We start from the raw sequence: 19,259 nt of genomic DNA, 5'->3' as shown, positions 1-19,259 counted from the left end.
AAATTTATCTTTGTCCTTCTTTTTTAATAATACTTTAAAAGTTGTTCGAGCCATTTATTGTTGTTGTTACTTATTCTTTCTTATTGTTGTTTATATTTATTATTCAGATCATTATAACTTGTTATTTATGTAATTGTTCTTTCAGATTTTATTGGTGTTACTAATATAGGTATGGGACGTTTTGCGTATTATATTGTTATTATTGTTTGTTAAAATTCAAATTTTATTTGTTGTATTTTTTTTTTCTTCTCTAAAATGTTATCTGTAAACTGACCTGCACCGTTGGGATCATAACTAAATAAGGAAATCTGGTTTCGACGGACCAAAATTTTTTGACTTGTTTCATCCTCTGATAGAACCTTTTCAATACCCGTTGGGCTGGCCTGTACCTTTGGTAGCATAATTAAATAAGGAAATCAGGTTCCGACCGACCAACATTTATTGACTTATTACATCCCCTGATGTAACCTTTTCAATACCCGATGGACTGGCCTGTACCGTTGGTAGCATAATTAAATAAGGAAATCCGGTTCCGACGGACCAACATTTATTGACTTATTACATCCCCTAAAGGAACCTTTTCAATACCCGTTGCTCTAGCCGCAAGGCACTGTGTGTAGTTGGTCGCTGTGACAGCAAAAGTGACAAACTGACCCAGATTAGTAGCACTGCTTGCAGAGTTACACATGATCCACGGTCCATGTGGTAATAATCACAGAACTGACTTCCTCTGTTCGGACTCTGCAAAGGGTTACTGAACAAAATACTTCCCAAAGCCCTGCTATGAAACTACTCACGTTGACGAGAGGGGGTTTGTCCAGTACAGACGTGACTACACCAATCAGGGGACCATTCAATCGAGAAACAAAAATATAGCTGTACACGGCAGTTTCTGTCGACTTATTCTCCGCCTCTCTGATGACAGTTAGAACCCCCTTTAACCAGCTGTATCTGTAGTTGTATAGTAGTTCCAAAATTTATATTTGTCCGTCTTTTTTTATAATACTTTAAAAGGGTTTAGAGCCATTTATTGTTGTTGTTACTTATTCTTTCTTATTGTTGTTAATATTTATTATTCAGATCATTATAACTTATTATTTATGTAATTATCCTTTCAGATTTTATTGGTGTTACTTATATAGGTATGGGACGTATTGCGTAATATATTGTTATTAATGTTTGTTAAACTTCAAATTTTAATTGTTGTATTTTCTTTCTTCTCTAAAATGTTATCTGCAACTGACCTGTACCGTTGGTAGCATAATTAAATAAGGATATCAGGTTCCGACGGACCAACATTTATTGACTTATTACATCCCCTGATGGAACCTTTTCAATACCCGTTGGACTGGCCTGTACCGTTAGTAGCATAATTAAATAAGGAAATCAGGTTCCGACCGACCAACATTTATTGACTTATTACATCCCCTGATGTAACCCTTTCAATACCCATTGCTCTAGCCGCAAGGCGCTGTGTGTAGTTGGTCGCTGTGACAACAAAGGTGACAAACTGATCCAGATTAGTAGCACTGCTTGCAGAGTTACACATGATCCACGGTCCATGTGGTAATGATCACAGAACTGACATTTGTTGACTTATTACATCCCCTGATGGAACCTTTCCAATACCCGTTGGACTGGCCTGTACCGACGGTAGCATAATTAAATAAGGAAATCAGGTTTCGACAGACCAACATTTATTGACTTATTACATCCCCTGATGGAACCTTTTCAATACCCGTTGCTCTAGCCGCAAGGCACTGTGTGAAGTTGGAAGTTGGTCGCTGTGACAACAAAGGTGACAAACTGACCCAGATTCGTAGCACTGCTTGCAGAGTTACACGATCCATCCACGGTCCATGTGGTAATGATCACAGAACTGACTTCCTCTGTTGGGACTCTGCAAAGGGTTACTGAACAAAGTACCTTCCAAAGCCCTGCTAGGAAACTACTCACGTTGACGAGAGGGGGTTCGTCCAGTACAGACGTGACTACACCAGTCGGGGGACCATTCAATCGAGAAACAAAAAATATTACTGTACACGGCAGTTGGGTAGTGCCGTAAAACCCCCCACTGATATTGAAACATGAGACCCTCGTCAATTTAAAGCTAGCGTCTACTCGCCCCGTAATCAAGGACCTCTTTAAATACCTTATGAAGGGAGAATCTCACCAGAACGTCACAGTTACTACCTTTAGTAAGCAAGATGATGAGCCCCATTACACATTACAGTATTACGTGACGAAGAGAATGGTGGGCGCCAGTGACGCATGCTGGTGGTTGTTTAAGTTCCTAGTCTCTAAATCGGAACCGACGGTTGATTGTCTTCCCGTCCATCTGAAGGGTAGTCCGTTTTATTTCGACCTGGACAACTGGAAGAGGTAGCCGCTAGAAACAGCTTTAAACTCACCATTTACTTTGACCGGCCTCGTATTTCCGTATTTGACGAGTATTTCACACGTATTCCCGTGTTTTTTTAACATTTTTTGAAAACTAAGCAATGCACGCAGTTGTAAAATACTGAGGTGTAATCTATAGAAAAAGAACAACGTTCAAGTTTAGTAACATTTAATATTTTATTCTAATTTTATTTAAAGGCCCTAATCGATTGCTATTTTGATTATTATTAAAATTAACTTAACAGCACTAACATTATAACCCTACACCATTTGTTCAATAGTGGTCTAATCTTTAGTTCTGACAATCAAAGTCGATTATATTGGTATATATCTAATTATTTATAAAACATAAATTCTTCACAAACCAGTCAACGTCATATGCAGTGTTGGACTGCTCCGAACTCCTGATTTTGATCGACTTCCGCATCCCAAGAGGTACCAGATCCAGGGTTATCTTCGGTAGGAGGTTTGAGCCAACAAATCATGCCTACAACAGCGGCTTGACTAGACTTTTGCGGGTCAATGGAGACACTGCAGCTTCTGTCGACTTTTTCTCCGACTCTCAGATGACAGTTAGAACCTCCTTTAGCCAGCTGTATCTGTAGTAGTATAGTAGTTCCAAAATTTATCTTTGTCCTCCTTTTTTATAATACTTTAATGGTTGTTAAAGCCATTTATTCTTCTTGTTATTTACTTACGTAAATAAAGGCAATTTATTTACTTATTGTTTCTTATTGTTGTTTATATTTAGTATTCAGATCATTATAACTTGTTATTATTTAATTGTTCTTTCAGATTTTATTGGTGTTACTTATATAGGTATGAGAAGTTTTCCTTACTATATTGTTATTATTGTTTGTTACACTTCAATTGTCAATTGTTGCATTTTCTTTCTTCTCTAAAATATTTTCTGTAAACTGGCATTAACCGTTAATTGTTGCATTTTCTTTCTTCTCTAAAATATTTTCTGTAAACTGGCATGTACCGTTGGTAGCATAAATAAGGAAATCCGGTTCCGACGGACGAACATTTATTGACTTATTACATCCCCTGATGGAACCTTTTCAATACCCGTTGCTCTAGCCGCAAGGCACTGTGTGTAGTTGGTCGCTGTGACAACAAAGGTGACAAACTGACCCAGAATAGTAGCACTGATGGAAGAGTTACACATGATCCACGGTCTATGTGGTAATGATCACAGAACTAACTTCCTCTGTTGAGACCCTGTAAAGGGTTACTGTACAAAATACTTCCCCAAGCCCTGCTATGAAATTACTTACGTTGACGAGAAGGGTTTCTCCAGTACAGACGTGACTACAAGAATCGTGGAACCATTCAATCGAGAACAAAAATATAACTCTACACGGCAGTTTCTGTCGACTTTTTCTCCGACTCTCTGATGACAGTTGAACCTCCTTTAACCAGCTGTATCTGTAGTAGTATATTAGTTCCAAAATTTATCTTTGTCCTTCTTTTTTTTTACTTAAAAGGTTGTTAGAACCATTTATTGTCGTTGTTACTTATTGTTGTTTATATTTATTATTCAAATAATTAAAAAATTGTTATTTATGCAATTGTTCTTTCAGATTTTATTGGTGTTACTTATACAGGTACGAGAGGTTTTGCTTAATAAATTGTTATTATTGTTTGTTAAACTTTAAACTTTAATTTTTGTATTTTCTTTACTCTCGTAAATATTTTCTGTACACTGGCCTGTACCGTTGTTAGCATAATAAAATAAGGAAATCCGATTCCGACGGACCAACATTTATTGACCTATTACATCCCCTGCTGGAACCTTTTCAATACCCGTTGCTCTAGCCGCAAGGCACTGTGTGTAGTTGGTCACTGTGACAACAAAGGTGACAAACTGACCCAGATTAGTAGCACTGCTTGCAGAGTTAGTAGCACTGCTTGCAGAGTTACACATGACTCAACAGACTTCCTCTGTTGAGACTCTGTAAAGGGTTACTGTACAAAATACTTCCCCAAGCCCTGCTATGAAATTACTCACGTTGACGAGAGGGGGTTCGTCCAGTACATACGTGACTACACCAATCGGGGGACTATTCAATCGAGAAACAAAAATATTACTCTACACGGCAGTTGGAAAACAACACACACATGTTGTTGAAATATAAGGCCCACATCAATTTGGAGCTGGCGTCTACTCGACCCGTAATCAAGTACCTCTTCAAATACCTTATGAAGGGAGGATCTCTCTAGAACGTCACAGTTACTACCTTTAGTAAGCAAGATGATGAGGTACAGCATTACGTGACGAAGAGAATGGTGAGCGCCAGTGACGCATGCTGATGGTTGTTAAGGTTCCTAGTTTCTAAATCGGAACCGACGGTTGATTGTCTTCTTAAACATCTGAAGGGAAAGTTGTCCATTTAATTTCGACCTGGACAACTGGAACTTACAGAGTTAACATGATCCACGGTCCATGTGGTAATGATCACAGAACTGACTTCCTCTGTTCGGACTCTGCAAAGGGTTACTGTGCAAAATACTTCCCCAAGCCCTGCTGTGAAATTACTCACGTTGACGAAAGGGGGTTCGTCCGGTACAGACGTGATTACACCAATCGGGGGACCATTCAATCGAGAAACAAAAATATAACTGTACACGGCAGTTTTTGACGACTTTTTCTCCGACTCTCTAATGACAGTTAGAACCTCCTTTAACCAGCTGTATCTGTAGTAGTATAGTAGTTCCAAAATTTATCTTTGTCCTTTTTTTATACTTTAAATGTTGTTAGAACCATTTATTGTCGTTGTTACTTATTGTTGTTTATATTTATTATTCAAATCATTTAAATTGTTATTTATGTAATTGTTCTTTCAGATTTTATTGGTGTTACTTATATAGGTACGAGACGTTTTCTTAATAAATTGTTATTATTGTTTGTTAAACTTTAAACTTTAATTGTTGTATTTTCTTTATTCTCTTTAATTTTTTCTGTACACTGGCCTGTACCGTTGGTAGCATAATTAAATAAGGAAATCCGGTTCCGACGGACGAACATTTATTGACTTATTACATCCCCTGATGGAACCTTTTCAATACCCGTTGCTCTAGCCGCAAGGCACTGTGTGTAGTTGGTCGCTGTGACAACAAAGGTGACAAACTGACCCAGAATAGTAGCACTGATGGAAGAGTTACACATGATCCACGGTCTATGTGGTAATGCTCACAGAACTGACTTCCCTTGTTGGGACTCTGCAAAGGGTTACTGTACAAAATACTTCCTTAAGCCCTGCTATGATACTACTCACGTTGACAAGAGTGTGTTCGTCCAGTACACACGTGACTACACCAATCGGGGAACCATTCAATCGAGAAACAAAAATATAACTGTACACGGCAGTTTCTGTCGACATTTTCTCAGACTCTCCGATGACAGTTAGAACCTCCTTTAACCAGCTGTATCTGTAGTAGTATAATAGTTTCAAAATTTCCCATTGTCCTTCTTTTTTTTATAATACTTTAAAGGTTGTTAGAGCCATTTATTGTTGTTGTTACTTATAGTTGTTTATGTTTATTATTCAGATCATTATAAATTGTTATTTATGTAATTGTTCTTTCAGATTTTATTGGTGTTACTTATATAGGTATGAGACGTTGTGCTTAATAAATTGTTATTATTGTTTGTTAAACTTTAAATTTTTATTGCCGTATTTTCATTCTGCTCTTAAATATTTTCTGCAAACTGGCCTGTACCGTTGGTAGCTTATTTAAATAAAGAAATCCGGTTCCGACGGACCAACATTTATTGACTTATTACATCCCCTGATGGAACCTTTTCAATACCCGTTGCTCTAGCCGCAAGGCACTGTGTGTAGTTGGTCGCTGTGACAACAAAGGTGACAAACTGACCCAGAATAGTAGCACTGATGGAAGAGTTACACATTATCCACGGTCTATGTGGTAATGATCACAGAACTGACTTCCTTTGTTAGGACTCTGCAAAGGGTTACTGTACAAAATACTTCCCCAAGCCCTGCTATGATACTTCTCACGTTAACAAGAGGGTGTTCGTCCAGTACAGACGTGACTACACCAATCGGGGGACCATTCAATCGAGAAACAAAAAGATTACTGTACACGGTAGTTGGGTAGTCCCGTAAAACAACACACACATGTTGTTGAAATATGAGGCCCACATCAATTTGGAGCTGGCGTCTACTCGACCTGTAATCAAGTACCTCTTTAAATACCTTATGAAGGGAGGATCTCTCTAGAACGTCACAGTTACTACCTTCAGTAAGCAAGATGATGAGGTACAGCATTACACGACGAAGAGAATGGAGGGCGCCAGTGACGCATGCTGATGGTTGTTTAAGTTCCTAGTCTCTGAATCGAAACCGACGGTTGATTGTCTGCCCATCCATCTGAAGAGCAAGTAGTCCATTTATTTCGACTTGGACAACAGGAAGAGTCAGCCGCTAGAAACAGCTCTAAACTCGCCATTTAAATTGACGTCGTTGACCTCGTTTTTTACTGTTTGACGACGTGACTTGTCAGTGTTTTTATGAAAGAATTGTAGTCCACATCTAGCGTCCGAAAACTACGGAGATATACGAGCGCCGGCATACATTTTATCGCTGCTCGCCATCGCGACGAGAAGGTGTGCAGACTGATTTGGGTCTCTCTGAGCAGAAAAGAACAGTACTACCTGCGTATCCTTCTCAAGACTGTTCCTTGACGTGGTTATGCCGACCTATTGTGCCGCGGCGGACCGAACTGCTGCACTTTTTAAGAGGTCGCGTGTCATATTGGCTTGGTGCAAGACGAACAGAAATATCACCACGCGCTTTGTGAGGCCACCGCCTTCATGACTGCCCGAGACTTCGTTCTTTCTTTGGTCTTCTCTGCAACATCCGAGCTCCCGCTGCTCTACTATGGGATGCCTTCCGTGATTCCATCTGCGAGGACTACATTGAGCGTAACCCTCTCGATGTTGAGTTTGCCTACAAGCTAGGTCTCATCAAGATTGATCGGAATCTCCATCGGCAGGGCTCTTGCACCGCAGATAGCGACCTCCCCGATGTACACGATGACATGACGGAGTGTGGTAGAGAACTCCTCTTACACGGTGAAAATCAACAGAGAGCGTTTGTGGAGGAGTGGGTGCCAAAGCTCTATGGAGACCAAAACCGTATATTTGACTCCATTCTCAACGCCCCATCCAGCGGAACGTTGTCAAAAATCATTTTCCTTAACCATCCGGGAGTTACTTGACTACAAAGGGTTAGTGTACAAAATACTTCCCCAAGCCCTGCTATGAAACTACTCACGTTGACGAGAGGGTGTTCGTCCAGTATAGACGTGACTACACCAATCAGGGGACCATTTAATGGAGAAACAAATATATAACTGTACACGGCAGTTTCTGTCGACTTTTTCTCCGACTCTCTGATGACAGTTAAAACCTCCTTTAACCAGCTGTATCTGTAGTAGTAAAGCAGTTCCAAAATTTATCTTTGTCCTTCTTTTTTTTATAATACTTTAGAGGGTGTTAGAGCCATTTATTGTTGTTGTTACTTATTGTTGTTTATATTTATCATTCAGATCATTATAACTTGTTATTTATGTAATTGTTCTTTCAGATTTTATAGGTGTTACTTATATAGGTATGAGACGTTGTGCTTAATAAATTGTTATTATTGTTTGTTAAACTTTAAATTTGTATTGCCGTATTTTCATTCTGCTCTTAAATATTTTCTGCAAACTTGCCTGTACCGTTTGTAGCTTATTTAAATAAAGAAATCCGGTTCCGACGGACCAACATTTATTGACTTATTACCAGATCCAGGGTTGTCTTCGGTAGGAGGTTTTAGCCAACAAATCATGCCTACCACAGCGGTTTGACTAGACTTTTGCGGGTTAGTGGAGACACTGCTGCTTCTGTCGACTTTTTCTCCGACTCTCTGATGACAGTTAGAACCTCCTTTAACCAGCTGTGTCTGTAGTAGTATAGAAGTTCTAAAATTTATCTTTGTCCTCCTTTTTTAAAATACTTTAAAGGTTGTTAGAGGCATTTATTGTTGTTCCTGTATGCAGTTCAGTTAATTGGGCCATTCAAGCCCTTTTTCGGATCATCGACATCTGTAAAGGTAAAGTATGAGGGAGGGAGGTTGGTCAATGCGTCTCCATGAAAAGCCTTGAGCTCATTAATTGGGGGACACGAGAAGATTCAATGATGGCCAGACTCATAACTGAAGTGTTCAGTACCATCACAGATCTAGATGGTTTTAGTCTGAAATTTGTAGAAAAAAGTGAAATTTACATTTTTTTGTTTTAGGTCATTAAACCTACAACGGTCTCCACCAAGACCCCCATCACTAACCTTGAGGCAAGGAAAAAGTTGCGAGCAGAAAGATTCGGCATCACTTTGCCTGTTAAGGTGCGTTGAAAAATGAAGTTTGACCAGACGTTTGAAGTTCCTAGAAAATTCGAGTTTACGGACATGATATCGGATAAAACCACATTACTAGACATTCCTGATTTAAAGTATAGCTGGTGTGAACATTACGGGGATATCGGAAGGTCGGAAGACCGATCAGTGATTATAAGGTGGCTAAGTAGTGATAAGAATGACCCTCTTAAGTTTCTTCGAATGATCGGGGAACACGGATTCCATCCGGACACAAGGGTATGCGGTGTATATCCTAAGGAGAGAGAGGGTAAGACAAAACCTTGCCTTTTCGGACTTATGCCCCTAAAAAGGAGATTGTATATTGTGCTAACCGAAGCTTTAATTGCAAATTTCATCTTGAAATACTTCCTTGAAATCAAAATGAGCTTTGATCCGAGTACTTTGATGACACGAATGAATAATGTAACTAAAATCTAGGATTTGAGTCAGCGGAGAACAAAGTCCAAATCATGACCAACATCGATTTTGAGAAGTGGAACTCCAACATGAGAAAGGAGGAAACACTTGATATGTTAACTGACTTTGATGATCTCGTTGGTCTCAAAAATGCATTCTCTCGATCTAATCATGTGTTCTCAGAGTGTCAACCCCTGGGGGGGGTCAATTTATTGGTGTTACTTATATAGGTATGAGACGTTGTGCTTAATAAATTGTTATTATTTTTTGTTAAACTTTAAATTTTTATTGCCGTATTTTCATTCTGCTATTAAATATTTTCTGCAAACTGGCCTGTACCGTTTGTAGCTTATTTAAATAAAGAAATCCGGTTCCGACGGACCAACATTTATTGACTTATTACATCCCCTGATGGAACCTTTTCAATACCCGTTGCTCTAGCCGCAAGGCACTGTGTGTAGTTGGTCGCTGTGACAACAAAGGTGACAAACTGACCTAGATTAGAAGCACTGCTTGCAGAGTTACACATCATCAAAGGTCCATGTGGTAATGATCACAGAACTGACTTCTTTTGTTAGGACTCTTCAAAGGGTTACTGTACAAAATACTTCCCCAAGCCCTGCTATGAAACTACTCACTTTGACAAGAGGGTGTTCGTCCAGTACAGACGTGACTACACCAATCGGGGAACCATTCAATCGAGAAACAAAAAATATTACTGTACACGGCAGTTGGGTAGTCCCGTAAAACCCCCCACTGATATTGAAACATGAGACCCTCGTCAATTTAAAGCTAGCGTCTACTCGCCCCGTAATCAAGTACCTCTTCAAATACCTTATGAAGGGAGGATCTCTCTAGAACGTCACAGTTACTACCTTTAGTAAGCAAGATGATGAGGTACAGCATTACGTAAAGAAGAGGATGGTGGGCGCCAGTGACGTATGCTGATGGTTGTTAAAGTATCTAGTCTCTAAATCGGAACCGACGGTTGATTGTCTTCCCAAACATCTGAAGGGAAAGTTGTCCGTTTTATTTCGACCTGGACAACTGGAAGAGGCAGCCGCTAGAAACAGCTTTAACCCTTAATTTGGCAAACAAATTTTTTTTTGAAAACTACTTTTTCCTTGAAATATTTCAATCAAAAGGGTCCAAAGGAACTACAAAAAAATAATTTTAAAATTCTTATAAGTATTTTTCACAATTTTTTCATGTGTGCCATTTTTGGCACTTTGCCAAAGATGCGGAGATTTCTCTAGGAATCTCATGTTGAATTAAATACAACAAGTTTATCTGTATAGCACTTAAAAATAAACTTTAGGGTTTGAAGAAGTCGACATTATCACATATTGGATATCAAAATTGTATAACTATAATTATATGTAAGAAATAAAAAAATCAATTTCTCCACAAAAGTTATCAATCCAATATAAAATGGTATAAACGTCATGATAAAAAAAGGAACTAAAATGTATACACGTGTAAATTCTCTACAAAACTATGTGATTACAATAGAAAATACATTATTATATAATTTATTGATATTTCATTAGTCATGCCCATCAGGAAAATCTTTTTAAATTTCATTAGAGTATGTCCATCAAGAAACGTCATCTACTTTTGGTGAAACCCCACAAAACAATTGCTATTTTCTTTCAGTTACAGCCTCGCATTGCACTTTGAACACTCTATCGACGATTTTTTATTTTTGCAAAATCTGCATCGACCTCTTGATGTATACAATGAAAGGGTAGTGTCCATAACACCATCAAAGCGTACATCTTCAACATACATCAGAGCAGCTGGTGTGAGAAGAAGTAAATCCTTGTCTTTTAGAACTTGTCTTTTACTCCTTTCTTTGGTTAGCGATTCAAAAATCCCATAACTAAAATTTTTTAGTGACATATTGTCTTGCTGGTTTTCAGTTTAATTATTTTCAACGTGGCAGCAATGCGTCATTCCACGATATGTCGATACGGTGAGCAAATATTTGTAAGTACCAAAAGTCTTTATCGGAATGCACAATCAACTTTCATATAAGAAGATTCACTTTCAGCAGGAAATAAAACTCTTTTTGGTAGATATTTGTTGCCATGGATATGGTCGGGATTTTTTGTAAAGCCAAAGTCTTTTCTAAACAGTCTATAAAATCTTTCCTCACAAAAACATTTTTATTTTACAATTTGTGGAAATAAGAGACATACATTTACAAATATAAATACCTTTCCCTGTTTTATAAACAGTATGCCACTATAGGCGCGCTCAATAAACTAAAAAAAATAACTCCATCTTTGGTAATGTGCCATTTTTAGCACGCCCAACAATTTTCATTGTTCCCTGGTTCTTTGGCAATTTGCCATTTTTGTCACACTCAAATTGTTTAGTTTATAAAAAAAATCAATATTCATATTTAAGCTAATTACTGACCTGTGTTATGTTTTCTCATCTTTAATCTGTGCAAATCACTTAGATATATAAGTAAACAAGCTAAAATATTGAAATAAGAAGTAATTTACTAACCTTCTACACTAAGGCTCAATACTTCCTTTTCTATATGTTGGTCTAAAGTGATAGTAATTTCCAAAACATCCACTATAGTGCACTAAACCATAATAGCAATAGGCAAAGAACCTTTGGACGCAGTTTTTTGGAATTAAAAAGTTAACAGGCGAACGTGACATTTTTTTGAATCCTCATGTGCCAATAATGGCACGCTGTCAAATTAAGGGTTAAACTCACCATTTACTTTGACCAGCCTCTTATTTCCGTATTTGACGAGTATTTCACACGTATTCCCGTGTTTCTTAACATTTTTTAAAACTAAGTAATGCATGCAGATGTAAAATCCTGAGGTGTAATTTATAGAAAAAGAACAACGTTCAAGTCTAATAACATTTAATATTATATTCTAATTTTACTTAAAGGCACTAAAGTTTGCAATTTTGATTATTATCAATGTTAACTTAACAACAGTAACATTATCACCGTACACAATTTGTTCAATTACTGTTCTAATCATTAGTTCTGACGAGCAAAATCAATTCTATTGGCCTATATCTAATTAATTATAAAATATAATAACTTAACAAATGAATAACTGAATAACAAATAAATGGTTAGTAAAACCTACGTTGAATCATGCATACATTATTGTGGATATATATTTACGATTTTTCAGAAAAGCCTACAAACTGGTACAACTGCCAAAATCAAATAACACAATTTAATTCTAGAATATGTGGGTTTACCTCAAGAGAACATTCATCGTGTGAAAAAAACCAAAGAAATAATAAAAATAGATTGAAAAAGGGGTTCATTATGCAATTATATCCAAAGAAGTATCGTAAGTTTCGGATTATTTAAATTTTTAAAGCCACTAAGTTATAGTGAATGTAAAACATGTATTAAATGTTTATATATATAGAATGAACTATTTCCTCTCAAATTTTGATCCAAATACCTTTATATACAGTAACGAAGCATAATTTGTCTTAATTGTCTTTGTAAACAAGAACACTACTTACTTTCTTTTCTTACTATACAAGTAGAATGTACTAAAGAAGATTTAATTTAAAATCCATAACTGAATTTATTTTTTACAAACGTGCGATGGAAATCAAAATCTAACAAACCTTTATATACTTCAAAATAATTAGGCTGACAAAATAATTTAGGCCTACTAAAATTAATATTTTTGCAAAATAATATTGATAAACATAGAGTTGTACATTCAACCCAATTTATCATGATAAACAATAAGTAATAAAGTTGAGCTAAACAAATTGAAATACTCAAATTTACAAAAAGATATTTACATTTGTTCATACCTGAACTGATATAAACTAGTTTTAACTAGTCTAAAACATTAGTTTGAACAAAACTATCGATGAATTGTAGTCTCTTTGTTCAAAATTATTTAATTGTTTTTAGTTGCAAATTATTTGGATTTTAATGTAAAGGCTAGTACCTTTTATTAATGTTTATTTATTTATTGCTCTTGACAATTTTTACATTGTGTAGCATATAATACTAATTCTAATATTTATAGTTACATGCAGGTTATTTTATAAATTCAAAACATGTAATTATCTGTTAATTTGATTGTTTGACGGGATGAATTGATTTGTATGATATTTACCAAGTATTATAAAACAGCTTAAGCTCATCAAGAACTGGATTCGGTTAAGTGGATTTATTATATTTATATATATTAATAACACTCCTTCATTTTAGGCCTGCCTATATACATTATTAAACAATAACTAAGAACAAGAATTTACTATTAACATTTTATGAATTAATAAGTTATTTTGTTTATTTACTATTATACATACAAAAGGGAAAAAGAGATTAAATCTACGGTAAGGTACTTCATTCAAATTAGTCCACTGTCAAATGTACACCCGTGTGCTCTTTGATGAGGCAGGTGTGGGAGTAGTCTTAATCTCTTCGTTTGACCTTGGAGAAATACAATTTCGATGGTGGCACTCTTGAAAATGGTGCGTTTGAACGCTGTGGGTAAAAAACAAAATGGCCGCCATTTAAATGTTTAAAGTCAAATTCTATGAAAACCCGCTATTAAAACAAAATTTTGTAACACATTACTTAAAGTCCTTTTTATTACAAATAGAATGACACTTTATTTGTAAAGATCGGATAATAAATAAAAAAGTTATGTTACTTTTATTATTAATAGTAATTATCAAAATGGCAGTCATTTTGAAATCACAAAGTTAAATTCCATAGAAACTAGTGACGAAAACATAATAAAAGTTACATAACTTTTTTATTTATTATCCGATTTTCGCAAATAAAGTGTCGTTCGATTTGTAATAAAAAGGAATTTACAATACTGTGTTTCAAAATTTTGTTTTAATTGCTGGTTTTCATGGAATTTGACTTTAAAAAATTTTAATGGCCGCCATTTTGAAATTTGATGAGCCTGATCAACGATTTTTTCGGAGAATGTTTATAGTTGTAGGCTGAAAGATTATACCAAGTTTCATAAAAATATCTCCAAGAGTTTTTGAGTTATGAATTATTTTCAAAAAATACAAAATGGCGGATTACGGCTAAACTAAGCCGAAATCGAAAAAATGTTATACGAAATTTTCTACTTATTTTTGCACATAGAATCTGGATCTGCATAGCCCGTTACGCTTTACTGAAACACTCTTTATTTCTTTTTGAAATATTTAACTGTCCTGGGACCTTACTTCCACCCTGATTAATTTATTTATGAAAAATATAAAATTATGTTTTATGAAAGAATGGTGTATCCTACATAAAAACTTTAATAATCTTTTTTTGTGCAGATTTAAAATAGCTACATTTTGGTATCAACAATTCTTTCATAACTCTAACGGTTACTGATATAAGTAAGAAAAGAAGTTTGCGACGGCGGCCATTTTGTTTTTTTCCTACAGCGTTCAAACACACCATTTTCAAGAGTGCCACCATCGAAATTGTATTCCTCCAAGGTCAAACGAAGAGATTAAGACTACTCCCACACCTGCCTCATTAAGGAGCACACGGGAGCCTGTATATGTACATTTGACAGGGGACTAAATGTCCACAAACACAACTTGCAATATTTAAAGGTAATTTCTTCAACATAATTTACTAACCGGCTGTAAAATAATATTTATTTCGTTCATAGTTTTGTTTAGAAAAACTTGAATTGTCTTTTTAACTTACAACCATTTAAGACATCAGAAAACACTGTGTTATTTCCAAACGGTAGTTCACAATTTTGAAAACAACACATTGTTTCAGCTGATATCTTAAAGCTTGAATCATATCCTCTTCACAGACCTTTGTCTCTTCAATGAGTTTTTCTTCTTTACAATATGAATGCTTTTGCCTCTCTGAAACAAAGAAAATAAACTCAACACTTATTTAAAAGAGATTAATTAGTGAACACGTCTTAGCAGGGTAACAATGCATAACAGGTACCAAACAAAAAAATGCATGAAAAATTGGCCAAGAAGTTCCTAATATTGAATCATTATTACTGAATCCTATTAGTTTCGTCTGATTAGAATGCTTAAAAATAGCTTAAATCCCATTTTGTAGCCCCTGAACTGCGTAGTATAGACGAAACTATTACGTACCTCGTACTGCAGTTTAAATATAGTGTTTTTCAACTAATTAACTTTTTAGTTACTTATTATCTTTGTTATATTCAGTGTAGGTTCTCCTGTACATTTCAGGCTAAGTAAGTGAAATTATATTTCTGTACCTGTGTCAGTCTTGAGGCTTTCTTTCATGGCTGTGTTTATAGAAACTATCTTTAACTAAAACCTATAACTATCTAAAAATAAAACTATCTTTTATAGAATCTATGGTTCTTTTTGGCACCTTTTTCATTGTTGACGAGGTCTATTGTAACTCTGCTATTTAATGACTAATAAAGATTTATGATTTGAAGTCCACTACATATGTTTTGCCAAATATGGCATTCTCAAGTGGTTAGCAGAAAACATTTTATCCAAATTTGCCTTGTCAACATGTAATTTCAAATACAAAAATATTTACATTGTGACCCGCAAAATAAATCAACGAATATAACATTTAATATTCGTTGATTTATTTTGCGGGTCACAAAACTTTTATTTATTTGAACTGCAATACGAGTGCGTAATAGTTTAGTTTAAACATAGCTGATTCCCAATTATTAAAGCAGCGTGGACTACAGATTTCCTGCTAACATATAGCAGCCAAAAGTAGATAAACAATAAACAAATTTCATTTTGTATTTGTAAAAGCGAAAAACATGCAAAGTTGATTTTTCCCCTAAGAGCATGCAAACAATACGCTAAAAGAGTAGTAAAAATCTTAAAATTTACATATATCATGAGAAGGACGAATGATAATAATTACAAGCTTCACACAAGCGAATCCACCACTGTTCTTCAATGGAAGTTTGAGAAAATTAAAAATTATCAGTACAGATTAGGTAGTACCTACCTATTGATAGGTATCCTACTTCGGGCTGTTCTGTGGTGTGAATCATTCCCCAATCAAAATTTACACAGAACAGCCCGAATTGAGGATTGTTTGTCATAGGTCCTCCATGATAAGGACCAAGACATGCCCTATCTCTTCTAGATAACAATTTTTGGCAAGTATATACCTTATCTCTTTAAGATTCATAACTTATCTGTAAACTCAATAAATTGAATTAATCTGTAAACAGAATTGATTTAGAGTGTTATCAAACTTGTACTTTTGTGTGAAATCCTTATTAAGCCTTACCTCATGTTAAACACACAGGATGGACATGCCTAATTAGTTAAAGTTGTTATGATTTAATAGTTGTTCTTTCAGTTATAAAAAAATACCTTGCTACCTTATGGATTAAGAGGTCATCAATTTTAGCAACAGATGTTTTCACAACGTGACATGTATTCCAAACAATCCAAGTATAGTGGTGATAGCTAAACAACTAAAGGTCACCTTCTACTACTGTGAAACCTTCAAGTAAATGTTTGTATTTCTTAAATAGTTTTAAACTAATTGGAGATTATTCTCCCAACTTATTTTGTATGAATTTAAAGTAATAATTAAAACTATTAAATATTGAATATGCCAAAAGATGTTTGTTTAAGAAGAAAAAAAAGGTTTAGTTAACATAAGCCTTCATAACATTATGTTCATATCTAAAGTCTGTCTAAAATTATTGTGCGGTTGGAATTCAACATATGATTTCCCTATCATGGTAAATCTCCCACTCATTTACCCTTTTCTACACTAAAATCCCCCGTGACAATCATCTGTTTTATATTGCAGACAGATATTTTAGAAAGCATTTGTTTATTATGATTGAACTACACATATAATAAAACTAGAAGAATTATTTTAACAATAATAATCTACGTATCAATTTTAATTTCACTAGAAGTGTTGTTATAATGTAATATTAATCCTGGACTAGCATTTATGCTTTATGCTTTTGATGGATTGTTTTAAATACCGGGTGTCCGAAAAAAAACTGAAACATTTTAAAGGCAAATACTGTTACCAATTAAGAGACTATGTTTAATGTTTTATATATGGATATAATGATTATGAAAATCTGCCGAACGCACCTTTCCCCACCTCCTTCCCTATTTGCGCGAATCCTTTTTTGGAATAAAACATTTTTTACGCCCCCGGTCCCAACTTTAAGTCTTAGCTGTCTGGGGCCCCCATAAACACTTGGCTGACTGGCGCCCTAGGCTCCATCCTAATTAGCCTAATGGGTAATCAGGCCCTGTATTTAAAGCTCAAATTCTTAAGTTTTATTAGAAACTTAGTAGGCTATAACTCGATATTAGCACCATCAGTGGCCCGGCAAAAACCTAAGTGAAATTTGAACTTTTCCCAGGTTTTGGTTAGTACTTCAGGGGATACAAGCGTTGCCATTTAATGTGACATGTTAGATAAGTATTTTTCCCCATAACTGGGTGGCATTGAGATGGGGAATGTCCCTGTCTATTTTCAACAGGATGGAGTGCCGCCACACTACAGTTTGAGTGTGCGAGAGGCGCTGGATACTAGTTCGACGATTGGTGGATTAGCAGGGAAGGGCCCATCCAATGGCCTCCTAGGAGTCCAGATATGACTTCTCTGGACTTTTTCCTTTTGGGGTCAGTAAAGAATGATGTCTACTCGGTGCAGATTCGTTATCTGAATCACTTCCGACAGAGAATAGTCGCATGTGTTGGTGCAACATTCTCTGAAGTACTGACCGATACCTGGGAAAAGGTCAAATTTCGCTTAGATTTATGCCGGGTCACTAATGGTGCTCATATCGAGTTATACTAAGTTTCTAATAAAACTTGAAAATTTAAGCTTTAAATACATATATAAAATATTAAACATAGTCTCTTATTTGGTATCAGTATTCGCCTTTAAAATATTTCAGTTATTTTTCGGACACCCGGTACAATTTCAGTTCTGGTAAAATGATTAAATTAGTTGATATCGTGGTGAACTGGTTTCAAAATTCTAAAGCGATACTTCACTTCTTATTTGGTTATTATTTTAATACCGTAGGTAATGGGAACTTTGTCAAGGTCTCTAGCAAAGCCCTAAGGTCAGATCAGGACGAAAACCATTGGGTTATCCTGTTTATGCCTCAATAATCAGTGTACAACATTGAACTCGCTAGGTAAATGACAAGTAGGAGCATTTGTGTTGAGTAAGTGAGCTGGTACTTTGCCTTTAATATGTATCTATAGGTCTGAGGTCATGATCAATGGAGTCATAACATTAGACTTGTTTTGTTATACAGAATACTGTTTGCTATAATTTTCTATTACTGAGGATAAACTAACATAACAAATTGATCATACTATATTTGAATGAACGAGTTATGTTTGGAGGTGCACACAAATTAAACCATTTGTATATAGCAGCTATATTTCATTTTTTGCTTTTTCCATTGTTTACTAATTGTATAAATATTTCAAATCCCTAATAATAAAAGGAAAATATGCCTTAGTACACACCAAATAGAAAACAAAACTCGTAAAAATATATAAATATAATTTTATATATACAACCACAAAATGAACCTAATGATGTAAATTTAACAACTGTTAACTGTAATGTGGACGTTAACAAAGTACTAGAGACGTTCCATTACATCATTCACTCTCATAACTGGAAAGATATTCACCATCATCTTCGCTTAAGCCATCAGAGTCAGTGTCATCATGCAGATTTATAATAAATGGTTCCATGATTTCGTCACGAAGTCCTTCTTTAAAAAAATCTTCTTCCTGGATATTTTCAGCATGAATTACACATTTCTTCCAGTCTTCTACTGTTACATGGTTCATGGCATTTTCTAGAAGGTTCCTGACATCCTTTATTTTGAAAGACGTGTTTTTTTGCGCCACCTCCCCTTTCACTTGAGCCCAAATTAGCTCTATGGGATTGTATTGACAATGGTAGGGTGGTAGGCGAATAACCTCATGACCCATCTGCAACGCAAGCTCGTCCAGTTCGTACCGTGGAGGAAAGCTGTGCCTAT

The 19,259-nt window shown here is 35.6% G+C and overlaps 1 protein-coding gene across 1 annotated transcript in view; it reads right to left on the bottom strand.

Moving 5' to 3' along the window:
• Window positions 1–14,850: 14,850 nt before the first annotated feature.
• Window positions 14,851–19,259, bottom strand: part of LOC128985655 (growth arrest-specific protein 2-like) — a 143,862-nt gene continuing 139,453 nt past the window's right edge. Inside the window, exon 10 of the mRNA XM_054405406.1 lies at window positions 14,851–15,105. Coding sequence (XP_054261381.1) covers window positions 15,034–15,105 — 72 coding nt within the window. The 3' untranslated portion in view covers window positions 14,851–15,033. The remainder of the gene's footprint in view (window positions 15,106–19,259) is intronic.

The sequence above is a fragment of the Macrosteles quadrilineatus genome, unplaced genomic scaffold, assembly GCF_028750875.1.
Source record: "Macrosteles quadrilineatus isolate MER2022 unplaced genomic scaffold, UCM_ALF_1.0 Scaffold_2__2_contigs__length_208266976, whole genome shotgun sequence".
Classification (NCBI taxonomy): Eukaryota; Metazoa; Arthropoda; class Insecta; order Hemiptera; family Cicadellidae; genus Macrosteles; species Macrosteles quadrilineatus.
The sequence above is the reverse complement of the archived record's forward strand: the minus strand, read 5'-3'. Positions and strand labels throughout refer to the sequence as shown.